We start from the raw sequence: 14,629 nt of genomic DNA on the forward strand, positions 1-14,629 counted from the left end.
ACGTCCAAAAAAAAAAAAAAAAAAAAAAAAAACGAAGGACTTGGATAAATAAAAAAACAAATGACAATTATACAACAGATATACTACATTTTCAGTTTAATAAGGAAGTTTCTATAAACTTCGTCCGTATTTAAAGCACTAATATTAGAATTATTATGTCTTACCTCTTATCGGTTTATACAATATCAAGATTTTTAAGCGCTTGTATGTGATTTTTGTTGTAAATCTCGTTATCTCTTCACTACGATTATTTATACGCAATTCATTTATCATTATATAAAAACTACCGAGAGAACATGTGTGTGTATCTGTGTATGTGTGTTTAGTGTGTGTGTGCGCGCGCGCGCGCACGTGTGTACGTGTGAAGAGAGAAAATTGTTACAAAGAAATTACGATTCGTATAATCTTATAAATAGCGAAGGAACAGTTTTCTCTTCTATTATTATATCAGAGTTATTATTAATTTATTATTTAGTTACAGTACTTATATAGAACTTATGAACTAGAGAAGTGTCCTGGCCTCACTCCGACCTACAGCTTACTCCGCTGTATTCTGTAATTTAGGTCCCGTCTGCTTTCAAAAATGTCTCAAGGCACTTTTTTAAATACTCTTGTTTAAAAATTGACGCAATCAATTAACTGTTTTCTTTTTTTTTTCTCGTTTACATGCACAAAGACTTTGAAACGGTACCAAAATCGTAAATCGATCGCGATCAGCTCGGGGTCACGCAATAATACGGTGTGCGTGCGTGCGTGTACATGTGTGCGCGTGTGTGTGTGTGTGTATGTGTATGTATGTGTGTGAGCAACGGCATATCATCTATATATTCAACACATTATTACAATAAATCTATAAAATAGCACAATATAGAAATTGCTTATGCTGTAGATATTACTTATAAATACTGCAAGAAATCGATACGGTTGTCCGTTTAAATTCAGGTCAAAAGCCAATGAAAAAGCAGGGTACTGCAAACTGTCGAATAATTACGAAGTGTGTGTGTGTATGCTTTATTTGAGCGTTGTTAATTAGAATGTTCTTTTGTTTTGTTTTAACATACTTTTGTATATGTGTATACGCTACACAAAGTTTCTTCTACATAATAAGAAATTTCAAGCATTGTCAACGATATACAAAACGCGCAAAGTAAATCCCGGATTTTCGAAATTCAAGAAAGATACTTCACATCATGTCGTCACACATGTAGCAAATATTTTCTAATATTTGAGCAATCATAAACATATGTTTATACAGTCTTGCCTTTTGTATATGTCGATAATATTTATTTTACTTCACTGAGAATTGTAAGACACTAATAATACACGTTATAAAAATTAAGAAAATATATAATATGTACAGTATCAAGAGCGAGATTTTACCTACAGTATGTTGAGAAACCGATATATATCCAGTTTCTTTATCTTCAAGAAGAATACAATAATTGGATTACTATAATATCAATATTCCTTATAAAAAACAGCTGAAATTTTTATTGAAACTTTCAACCACTAACAATTCGACACAGTTCTGCGATAATATTAACAAAAGTTAAATTCATTAACGTAGTCTATTTTCTTTCTAAATTTATTCCATTCGTTGTATTTTTGCACGCACCCTGTGTGTAAGATAAAACTTTGTCACAGATGAACCAAATTTAAATTAATGTATGTTTAATGTAAACTGCGTAAAATGTTATACGCGTGTTTCTTGCAGTTTTATGTGCGTAAAAAGGAACAGCTGAAAGATCAAGAATTATATTCGACGAACAAAGCGAAAAATCTGAGAAGAGATGAAAAAAAAAAAAAAAGTACACATGTTCAGCAACAAAGTGTTCAACACTTCGTGTTTTTTGCTCAATTGATATTTCTTTCGTATAAAATTGCGGATTTCCATTCGAACCAAAGATTCGTATTCTGAGGCAAAAGACGCGTTATTATCGCATCTCTTTTGCAAAATCCGATTTAAAAAGCACTTGTGCAGTAATCATTTCACTAACCACAGCACAGAACACCTCTTCTTTGTACGCCTTTATCATTTTGGGCTCTGATATTTTTATAAGTATATTTCTGCTTCCTTGTTTCTCTTGTTTCTACGTAATTTACAACAACAATACCACGTGAAAGAAAGAGCCACGCCTATAAATTTGTTGTGTCTTTAGTTTGCGGCTTAATATAGCGCTGAAATTCTTCTAATAACAAAGACTTCGTAGTGCGCGAGATGCTATTTATAAGTATCAGCTAAAGCCATTGAGATGCAACTCCATCTTTCAGGGTATTTTCTTTATTATTCTTTCTTGTCAAGACAAGTGTATAAAATATGACAAAACTTACTTCCTTTTTTTTTGTTTTTTATTATTTTTTTTTTTTTTTTTAAATAAAGTAAGCTGTGCTGGGATTTACGTAAAGTGATCGATATCTGCAGAAAAAATGTCTGACCATATGTATATACCATGTTGTATATATATGTGTATATATATAACACAATATACATTTAAGTGGACTTGAAAAAAAAAAAAAAAGTTTATTAGAAATATATATAGATTATTCTTATCTAAATATCTGCTAATAGGTAGATACAATTTCTGCGAGTTAACATCTAGTCTTGGCAAAATTTACACTCTTTTGCTGAAATTCGCAGAAAAAGAGTAAGTGTACAACATTTAAAATATTAGCGCAACATTTAGCAAAAAAGTAATCGTTAATAATAATATTAAAAAATCATCAACCATCATATCTATGCACAATCAAAATTTTTCTTTTGTTTATATTTTAAACCAACAATTTTTAACAGATATTTTCAACAGATATTTGTCTTAAAATAAATGTTTTAATAAAACTATTTGAAACACAAATTTAAAATTACATTAAATATAATTCGAGACTAATAATGTATGACATGCGGGTATTTTCAGTGTAAAGCCGCGATAAATTTACTTCATTGTTAATTTTCTTTCGACAAGCTACAATACGCAATTTGAAAAATGTTCAAAAACTTTTTGAATCGTCCAGAAAAAGTTAGCTGTAGCTTTGTGTGCTAGTAAACAACTAAATCATTTTATAACTCTGCTCGAGTTAAACAAACTGACTTACGTTTACACGTACATATATTGAATGATTTGTTTACATATACATTTAAAAAAATTTCAAAGTAAATTAAAATAAAAAAAAAAAACTACAAAGCAGACGTATCTCGGCTCTTTTTGCTCTTTTATCTGATAAATCAATAGCACGCTTAAGATCTTTTGGAGATAGCAAGTGTTAGTGTACTATATTAAAAAGTAAGACTCTCTTCAATTATCTTAGTAATGTACAATTAGTTTACACAAAATAGTAAATAGAAAATGCGTATTATCTCCAATGGTCGTGTGTAATGATTGCATGCTACAAATGTCTAGATTTCATATAATTTGTTATATTACTTACTTAATATATCTAAAACTGAAATCAATTTTGATAAGTCTTTATCGACTTAAAGGTTGTCCACCGAAATTAAACGAAGTGGGCACAGTCTGTGAGGTGAAGGCATATCCTGAAGAAAATTGAATAAAATAAACCAATAACAGTCTCGCTCTTTAGAAAACCGCAATGAATAAAAGAATTTTATATAAATTATGAATCAGTAAGGAAGTTTGGTCTGAAAACAAATAACAAAAATTTTTGAAACTTGAGTACCTTGTTTTTGACCAAAAACAATTTTACAAATTTTACCAATTTTACAAAGTTTTTCAATCATTTTCATTAAAAATTCCGAGAAAATCGATGAAAGCTCGATTTCAGACTGTTGCCATAGGTTCTTATGACGCTCAATTTTGACAGAAAAAAAAGTAAGATGAGAAACAGCCATTTGCAAAAATTTGTACTGGCAGATTAAAATTTATCCACTAACTCGTACAATTAGGATCAGTACAAATATTCGTACAACAAGGATCCGTACAACAAGGATCCATACAACAATAATCCATACAACAATCTGTGTACTCAACTGAAAAAAAAAAATAAAATAAAATAAATAAATTATTGACATACCAAAAACGAGATGAGGCTTTATGAAGAAAATGTGACAACACACAGCACAATCAGAAATCAGTTTTTCATTCCTTTAGTAATTGCATTCAAAGTAGAAGAGGATGTACAGAGGAGTGCACCATATCGTGCCGCGTCAAGAGAAGCATTTCCCGAGAATTTTTCCTCCGACTGCCTCTGCTACCGCGCGCCGTTCTCTTTCGGTCTCTCTGCCATCGGCCCGAGATCGAAGGAGAATGTGGCGCGCGGTGATAGGGGCAGCCTGAGAAGAAATTTCCGAGAAATACTTCCCTTGACGCGGCACGATATGGCGCATTCTGTATGTACATAATAAAAAAAGTTAAAATTCAAAAATTTTATAAAGATAAGTAAGACAGATATATCATCTCACTTTTCTTTTCCTCATGATTAATATAGTCCCAAACTTTCTTAAAGTTCACGTAATATACAAAACGTAAATTACAGATAAAAATTGTTAATTAAGGGCGACGTGTTTACCTCCGCTTCGTTCAATCCTTTTGCTTTCTAGAGCTGCTTTACGCTGATCCGCCAGTACTATAATGTCTTGCAGAGCTTTTTCTTGTTCGGGACTAAGAAGACTCGTTAACGCTTCGTACCAAGCCACGTCAGTTCTTTGAATATCTGTTCGAGGAAAAACAAAACAAAATAAAATAGCACGCAATTTGCGTTAAAATTACTTCACTAGCTATTGTGTTTATTAACTACTACTTACTTTGTATAACTTCTTTAAAAATAACATATTCATCTTGATTGGAATCGTCCGTGTCTAAAGACGTGACAAAAGTTTCGAGAGCTGTTGCCTCGTTACCATCATAATCCGAGTCGTCTTCCTCGTCGGACGATCTTTGATCGCCGTGAGAATCCTGTATGCTTGTGGTAACGTTAAAACCGTGCTGAGCAGATGTCTTGTTTATCTTGTCTTGCAACTTATCAAGATACTCCTGATTGGCATCATCTATATCGTCCTCGTCGGATGATAACGCGTCTGACAAATCCAACAAATCCGATTAGCTCGTTGCTCGTAATTATTACAAGCACAAACATATAGACTAGAAATTGCGAGGTATTCGCTTCGCGTCGCGTCATAGCTACATCGTGCGAATTCACAAATCGGCAAAAATAACCGAACGCTTCTCTCTGAAGTTTCACGAAATTCGACGGCGTTGTGAACTCAATGGTAACACAGCGGACAAAAATAACATACAATCGCACCCATAGACGTATACGTTGAGCGTAACTTGATGAAATTGTGTATTTACATTCGTATGTGGAATAAAAACATTTAGAAGTCAACTTTTCTATTAACTCATGTCGCAGAAACGAAGATAATCACGGGGCCAAACTTCGCGTACGTCTCACATTCAGCGCGCACGTTTGCTTGTTTCGTGCAAAGTTTACTTCTCATCCCTCTCATCGCGTTCTACCGACGTCGTATAGATTTTTTCTAGCGATGTCTCATTGTTGACGGTCGTAATTTCTAGTCTCTATACTTATATGTCTATGATTACAAGTGTTATTATACAAACAAGACACTCACCAACATCAACGTCACTATCGTCCTCGTCGTTTTCGTCGTCGTCCGATTCCGCACACTTGGCGGCATACGCTCTCCTCAACCCGTCGAACAAAAGTATCAAAGATGGAATAATTTGCGTCGCACATTCGTTAACAGCCTTAGGCCTCGCCGGACCCATACTGATCAACGTGCACAATCCGAGAACGCACATTTTACGATCGTGCAAACTGAGAGAAAATTGTACATGAAATTAACAAACTCGGAATTTTTTGATTAAAAAAAAAAAAAAAAAAAAACATAAACATACCCTAAGAAACAGTCTGTGTCGTTAATCCATTGCTTGATGAAACGCGATGCGAGCGGTTCTTGATGCGGAGCTGATTGATCAAAGTTGCCTTGCAGTCGGTCCATAGTTTCGAGGCATAGTGCGGGGTTGTAATATAAAGCAGCAATAACCACTTGCAGACACATCGTACGCAATTCCGATGTTTTTACCTCGCGCATTAGACGTTCTAAGACTAACTGCACAAGCCAGGGTATACACTGGAAATCAAATTGATTTGCTTTATCTTTTGTATATTAAATAAATTTATTAGTGTAAAAACAAGTTTTATGATCGCTGAATCGAATATTACTTGATCTATGTGTCCTTTGCATTCCAAGATCATAACTTCTAACAACTTAGCAGCATGGCATTCAGGATCTTCGCCACCATCGTTAGTCAAGATCTGCGGTATAAAAAAAAAAAAAAAAAAAAAAAAAAAAAAAAGAAAAACTATTATAACTGTTTATTATTATGATTTTTCTTTTTATCATACTGTTAGGCCGTGGAAGATATTCCGTAAGCGTGCTTACAACTTTACACATGTTGAACATGGCTAGAATGTGATTCTCATTCGATAAGAATGCTTGAGTGTCAACGGTGATGTAATTGTGTAATGCGGGCATCATATCGGTAAAATAATCGATACCATCTTTTTGGAAAAGTTGATACATAAGCTCCAGGATTTTCCACATATCCTCGGATATACTTTTAGTTGTTAAGTCGCAAACTAGGGATAGCGCTTCTTCGTAAAATTCTGATTAAAAGAGAAAATCGTTCCTTTGTGTACAAGCTCTTGAAAAATCAAATATACAAGGTGTCTGAGAAATTTTGACCAAGTTGAAGTGTGAAGTTTGTCAAAATTTGTCAAACATATTGCGTACTGGAAACTCGAAAAAAAAAAAAATAGTATGACTCCACAAAGAGGTATCAATAAATGTATAAATATAAAATATTTGTAAGATACATACCCATTACATTTTGCCCAAAAATATGAGCTACCACTCGAATAATAATTGGTTCAAGTTGCGCTCGTATTTGTGGCTGTTCATCCGTGACAGACAACACCGTCTCTATTGTCGTCAATAGACCCATCGCTGTTATCGCTTTCTCGTCGCTACCTTCATCCGTCTCGATCACTTGGCTAAACGTAGCAGCCTGAAAATAAAACACAAATGTAGTATTCTATCTCTCTCTCTCTCTCTCTGACTGCTTTTTGTCTCGAAGATTATAAAATTATTATAAATTTATGACGTATGGATTTTTTTTCTTTATGACCACTGAACCATTACAACATTGAATTGAATTGTTAAATTTCTATTTGGAACCGACCCGTCGGTCTCGCGACCTGAGTGCAAAGGCTGCAAACATGAAGGTCTCGAGTTTGAATCCGCTCGTTACCTTAGGATTTGTTCGAACCGATCTCTTTTCCAATCGAGTTAATCCAATTGATTAACGAACTGAATCAGGTCTCCAATAATTACTTCGAGTATAAAATCCCCTCCCACGAATTAATTCCCCTCCCAAAAGGCGGTCACAGTCGTACCAGCCTGAGTACGAGCCATTAGCGCACGAAAACCAAAACACTTATAAAAATTATAAATTGTCATTCAGTGAATTTCTCACCAAATGCTGACAGATATCCACTGCGATCGGCATAAGCTGTTGGCTAAATGTGCAAACAAGCTTCTGCATAACAGTTGTCAGATCATCGTTTTCCGTTTGTCTTATGATCGACAATAACTCAAGTGTTATCTGTTTAATCATTGGTTCGACGTATTGCGGAACTTTATGTTGTGCTGAAAGCATCATTTGAAGCGCGATCGCTGCTTCGACTTTAACAGGCAACTCTTTGTCATTCAGAAGAGCATGCGTGATTAATCGCACCGCGTCCATTAGAATCTGTTCTGATTTGAATTTAATCTCTGCAAAATAATGCATCGCCCAACAAGCCTAAAAACATAAATTAGCAATCATCTCACTACACCGAACGCATGTTTATGACATATTTATATAACTTATTTACCCTTGCTCGCATATGACCATGAGGACTACTGAATTCGGGAAATATGTATTGTAGTAACATTTTGTCCATTTGTTCTCTGTAGACTTTCTTCTTTAACATAACCTCAGCCAAAGTTCCAATCTGTTAATTTAACACGTTACATAACAAATTATATATATTTATAACAAAATATAATATATATATATAAAAAGAATATATACAAAAAATTAAATACATTATAAAATTATATACACTTAATTATACACATTTAATTTTATATATATATATATATATATATATACAGAGTGTTCAAAAAGTCCCGGTACAGCAAGATAACTCGAAAACTAAGAGTCGAACAGAAAAACATTTCAGACAAAAGTTGTAGGACTTTTCCCTGGCTATTACCACGTGACTTTGGATTTGACCTTGACCTTCAAGGTCATTTCAATGTCAAGTCGTTTTTTTAAAAATGGAACTCCATATTTTTGACGCCGGAAATGGAAAGAGCAGGAAATTTTACGTTCGGGCATGACCTTCACTAACCTCCTCCTTTGTCCTTGTAGTCAAGGTCAAACAATAAACAAGATAGATAGAGGCAATGCCTGGATTCTTCTCTACCTTGCCTTAACCGGCTGTTTATTGACCTTGCCCTTGACTATAAGATCAAGGGAGGGGGTTAGTGAAGGTCATACCCGAACGTAAAATTTCCTGCTCTTCCCATTTCCAGCGTCAAAAATATGGAGTTCCATTTTTAAAAAAACGACTTGACCTTGAAGGTCAAGATTAAGGTCAAATCCAAGGTCACGTGGTAATAGCCAGAGAAAAGTCCTACAACTTTTGTCTGAAATGTTTTTCTGTTTGACTCTTAGTTTTTGAGTTATGTTGCTGTACTGGGACTTTTCGAACACTCTGTATATATGTATGTATGTATATATATGTATATATATATATATGTATCAGTATTAGACGTTTATTGATTCCTCTTAAAATTCCAATATTTTATATCATCTTTTGCTGATTCGGCATCTTTTCCTGGAAATCTTTATTCTTTGTTAAAATGAGCTTCAAATCACCGAAAAGTGAGGCAGCAAGAATTCGAACTCGGTATCGCGGTTGGCCTAGCGTTACAACGCCAACGTCGCGTCCTGAGCTCTCTCTCTCTCTCCTCTCATATTATATTATAACAAATTACAACTATGTGTTTAATCATGATAAACATACATGTAGTCAAACAACAAATTAAACTTGTTCAACTCAAAAACGTACCATATGCAATGCACCGTCCTTTTGTCTCGGATCTGCATTAGGGCTAGTCAACACTTCCAGACACAACTGAAGAGTTTTTTCGAGCATATTTTTTCTTAATCTGCAGGCAGAGTGCAACAAGGTCTGCGCCGCAGTTACCGGCGAGACAAAATCCTCGAAAATATCTGTAATTATAGTTAGCCGCTTGATATGTATTTTCACATTTCTATTCTCATTTGCGTAACAAGGTCAATTTTACCAAATTTCACTCTGATATATTCATACGGATCGGTATTCCAGAGTTTTTCGTCGGCGGCGGAATAAGAGAGTATGGGAAACACCACGTCTCTTATGATTTCGAACATGTGTGGTTTCAAGTACTTCCAAGAGTACGCATGACTCACACTGAAATTGATATATGCAATTGATATCACTCCAGTTGCCGTCATATCAATTTCTTGACGAGACGAGATCATCAGAGCGATTCTTTAAGCAAAAATAATTTCTTCTTACGCTAAATGAAGGTAGTTGATCGATTGCTGCATTACCCTGGGTGACACCCAAACTTTCTTGCGATACTGATCTAGGATTTTCAAAAGGACTTCGAGAATACCGGCGCTAAATGTCTGCAAATACCATTCTGCGAATTCTTTGTATTCTTTGGCCACGTTTCCTGGACTGCCGTATCTGTAAACAACAGTGTACGGTTCAAATGTAAATACTTTTTGTAATTTTCACTAATTTTCAACATCAGTTTTGAACTCCGCTAAATAAGATTTTAAATTACCTCTCAAACACTCTTTGTAAGATATGCAAGGCCCACTTTTTACATTTCCACCAACATAATTGCGCACGCTCTTCGTCATCCAGCTCTGGATTATGGGCTTCTATTGGTACAGGCCTGTCAACTATTTGCCTTGCCACATTCATCCACTGAGAAAACATCTCTCTCGTGATGAGGTCAAGTGGAAGCACGTACTGCAAAAAAGAGACGGGTACCATTATCGACAGCTTCCGATCTAATAAATCATCATGCAAAAATATTTGAGTTTTTAATCACTGACTACAACTATATGTTTTTGCATACCTGTGTAAGTGCAAAGAAAATTTTCAGTATCTGTTTTTGAAGAAGGACAGATTGTTCAGATGGGTCTGGCAATAAGCGCAACATCAGTTGGTACATCATAGGAAGTAACAAGTTCATTGCTTCATGTAATGGTCCTCTCTCTTCTACCTTTTTATATCTAATTACAGAAACAGATTTGTCAGAATGTTATTTCATACAATAAAGTATTGAGAGCAAATGATTCAATTTATATATGTACTCGAAATTTTTCACAAGTTGATGAAGAGCAAGGAGAATACCAGGCCAGCATGAGGAATCCGGATTTTGAAGGTATATCGTAATTTTGTCTACTATCTGTGTCCATCTTCCCGGAAAGTCGTGTTTAACTATGTTACTGATGCACACTGCTAATTGTGATCTAAATATACATAATATAGATAGCACATATACTCATTATTACTATTATTATTTATATGATATGATAATACAGAAATGTGATGCATTAGATTATTATTTTCTAATAATTCAGCTACAGTATTTTATTAAACAAATTTATATATTTCCATAAGTGTACTATAAATGTAAATGTAATTAGTAAACTTCTTAATAACACACAACAACCAGTAAAGTTGAATATAGACTTGCTTAAGTTAATATAAGAACGAGACAATTACTTGCCTAATTAATTCAGGAGCATGTACTACCGCGTCTACTATGGCATCTCGTATCATTGCACGATCTTGTTCGTGAATACTAAATTCTATAGGTCCTGTGTCATCTTTATCTGCCCAATTTGAAGTAATTAAATTTTTTAGATAAATTACACCTGCAAAGAGACAAATAAAAGATTTTACTTCATATTTTATGTTTGGAAATATATATATATAAATATACATACATAAGTATATTTATTTACTTATTTACCAGACACAAAGTACATCATTACACTACACATACATGATGCCTGCAAAGTTGAGATAATTGTAAGTTACAATTATTCAACTGTACACAGGTCTGGTGCTTATATTTAACTTAAATACTATCTTAAGAATATGTATAAGGAATAGTTATATAAACAGAGTTTGAAATATTTTTTTATGAATATTGAAGATCAGACAAGATAAATAGATTATAGACTTTGGTTCTGGTAATTAACTGTGTCACAAGTGTATATAGACATATATATATATATATATATATATATATATATATATGTATATACAGGATGTTCCATTTTAAAGGATCCAAATATCTCAGAAACACTGCGATAAATCGACCAATGTTTCGGACAAAAGTTTTATGACTTTGAGAGGAACATAAGATGGTACCATTGATTTGACCTTGGATTGCGTTGTCAACGTCAGGGCAAGGTCACTTAGACTTTTTTAAACGGGATCCTCCACTTTTATTGCATATTCTAGTAGCTTACCTCGAGAGCTTTTAAAAACACTACATATATATAATAAAGTGCTATTTCGTTAAGTACTTTTTGAGTTATAAGACTTGAAAGACAGTACTGTTGGCATTAACATTACTCAAGATGTACCACGCGGTATTATCTTGGTACGGAGATTGTCCATTCGGATTTACATCTCTTTTATGTTCTGAAGAAGATCGAAGGATGATCCAATCAATGAAAGCAAGATCGATAGTAATTCATATTTTGTTCCCATTGACTGAATCAACTACCGATCTTGCCTTCATTGATTGGATCATCCTCTGATCTTCCTCAGAACACAAAAAAAGAGATATAAATCTGGACAACCTGCGCGTGATACATCTTGGGTAATGTTAATACCAACAGTGCTGTAACTTTCAAGGCTTATAACTCAAAAAGTACTTAACGAAAAAGTACTTTATTATAGTGTTTTGAAAAGCTCTCGAGGTAAGCTACTAGAATACGCAATAAAAATTAGGAGGTCCGGTTAAAAAAGGCTAAGTAACCTTGCCCTGACCTTGACAACGCAACTCAAGGTCAAATTAATAGTAAATCATAAAACTTTTGTCCGAAACATTTGTCGATTTCACAGTATTTCTGAAATATTTTAGTGGATCCTTTAAAATGGGACACCCTGTACATATATATGTATATGTGTATATATATGTTTAAATATAAACGTATATATATATATATATATACAGGGTCCCAGAATTGCTGTACAATCTCTCGTAGGCAGGTAGAAGGAATAAAACTGAGTCGAAAAGTCCTGAACCATTTTTTTTCTATTATTTATAATAAAGGAGTAAATTATTGAGTAAATCAGGCCAATCAGCGCCGACCTTTAGCCAGGCGCACGTCAGTGAGCCACGCGCCTAGTGTGTGTGAGCACTCCGCGCAGTTCACTGACGTGCGCCTGGCTAAAGGTCGGCGCTGATTGGCCTGATTTACTCAATAATTACTCCTTTATTATAAATAATAGAAAAAAATGGTTCAGAACTTTTCAACTCAGTTTTATTCCTTCTACCTGCCTACGAGAGATTGTACGGCAATTCTGGGACACCCTGTATATAAGTATATATATTATATACACACTATACACATGACATTTTGAAGAAATTGAAAATATATTTACCAGCTTGTCTTACAGGCATATCTACTTCGTTTGACATTACTACTTGAAGAAGTGTTGGGGCAAAACCAATAATTTTGTGAATCTGAAAAAAATTAAGAGAGTTTATATACATGTGTTAGTATATTATTGTTATTGTTATTAGCATATTATTGTTGTGTCGTATAAGTACTCTGCATTATTACATTATTATATTATTATTATATTAGCATTTATATATCTTTGCACTGCAATCATATACTATAGACTTATGACTTTCAAAATGATGACAATCTGTATGTGAAGCATACAGATGTACCACGTATGTATGTATATGTGGGACTGATAATATTCTTCGAAGATAAAATATTTCATTTACTTTTAGGAAGCTTTTGTTTATAAAAACAAATGTTTGTTCCCTTTTATTTAAACAATTAAGTTCTATAACTAATGTGTCACACAACTTTGACAATAAACTCCAACATATTTTTAAACTAATGATCAATTATACAAACTCAATTAGAGATTTTGCCAAAAAAACAAATAGTCTAAGACTGCACACATGTTTGAGATGCAGCAGTATCTTCTACATGTACGCACATGAGTAATATAGAGACAAAAAAACATATAACAAATCACATATTGGAGAAAGTTTGCTCTATTATACAATCTGTTGCAAGATAAATTTTTACATGTCCAAAACTATATTTCATGATCAAGATGAAGTACTTTTGATAAAGCTTATCTTATGTACAGAAGCATGAAACCTGAAGAAAGGTTAACAAGGAAAATCAGTAATGCATATTATTTTGCCAAGCTCACAGAGCTTATTGCGACACAAACTTTTTTTTTTTTTAAAAAAACGAAATATTATCTTCCATGATAATTTCTTCAATTTTCGTCTGTCGTATTCGCCGCGTTTGAATTTTTCGAATTGATCAAAAATCCGTATTGTCGAAGAATCCATCGAAATGACGAGGATCTCTGTCAAAAGTGAACATCACACGCGTGACGAAATCTAATCTCGATAAAGGTGTATCATCAGCACGTGCATCAGCAGCGTAGTATTTCATTTTTTCGATGAAAACGATACGAAAACGAAAACCCACATGTTCCTCGCGGAATTATCAGCAGCCTCTCTCTCTCCTCCCGCCGAACGGGACTACGAAAGCACGTTTTCGTTCGCGAACGAGATCCTCTCGTTGAATATTTCACGCAATTTTATTTTACATTACCTGCGTGAGCTGCGCTTCGGCTTGCTTTTGTTGAGCATGGTCGATCGTTGCTCGAAGCACTTCCGTAAGTTTACGAGCATCCATCTTCTTGGAACCGCAGGCTCACAGTGTTAATTACACGCCTAAATTTTTCTGACGACGGCCTGCTCTCGCATCAGGATGTGCAAATCTGACCCGGCGCATTCACCTTACTTACCGCTGCTCCTTGCCTGACCATGCGGTCACGTGACACAACAACATGGCGAGACGACGAGACCAGACTTGAGCTCGTGTTCACAGCCTGATATTACGTTCAAAATCATTTCAAATTTATCTTAAGACGCTGTACGGACCATTTTATCGGCTACAGCGTGTCCGAAGATAAATTTGAGCCGATTCTAAATACAAGGATCCAACCGTGGATATCGGTCCTCCGTTCGAAAGTATTTTTCATTGGTCGAGTAGCATTTGTTAACCCAATTAGAACAAAGAAAACTTATTTCAAGTTTGATGAATCGTGTTCTGATTGGTCAAATTCCAATTTGATTTCAATCTTACACTGTTCAGAGCCGGTTGTTCCACTTTTGGATAAAAGTTGCGTTCGGGGAGCGCAACTGTCAGCGCTGTCGTATCATTCTATCTTTATTGCTCATTAGATGTGAAACAAA

General features: G+C 34.5%; 1 protein-coding gene across 1 annotated transcript; it reads right to left on the minus strand.

Moving 5' to 3' along the window:
* Positions 1-79: 79 nt before the first annotated feature.
* Positions 80-14,202, minus strand: LOC109855939 (importin-7). The gene is made up of 19 exons (XM_020430672.1): positions 13,983-14,202; positions 12,772-12,853; positions 10,877-11,024; positions 10,458-10,616; positions 10,220-10,376; positions 9,920-10,110; positions 9,646-9,819; positions 9,392-9,537; positions 9,154-9,317; positions 7,909-8,028; positions 7,509-7,835; positions 6,854-7,040; positions 6,416-6,639; positions 6,196-6,288; positions 5,868-6,103; positions 5,582-5,787; positions 4,757-5,029; positions 4,522-4,665; positions 80-3,529 (listed from the first exon to the last, which is right to left on the minus strand). The coding sequence occupies exons 1-19, from the start codon at positions 14,064-14,066 to the stop codon at positions 3,462-3,464; spliced, it is 3,183 nt and encodes a 1,060-aa protein (XP_020286261.1). The 5' UTR covers positions 14,067-14,202; the 3' UTR covers positions 80-3,461.
* Between the last annotated feature and the right edge of the window lie 427 nt (positions 14,203-14,629).

The sequence above is a fragment of the Pseudomyrmex gracilis genome, unplaced genomic scaffold, assembly GCF_002006095.1.
Source record: "Pseudomyrmex gracilis isolate BER0280 unplaced genomic scaffold, ASM200609v1 scaffold_102, whole genome shotgun sequence".
In the NCBI taxonomy this organism is placed as follows: domain Eukaryota; kingdom Metazoa; phylum Arthropoda; class Insecta; order Hymenoptera; family Formicidae; genus Pseudomyrmex; species Pseudomyrmex gracilis.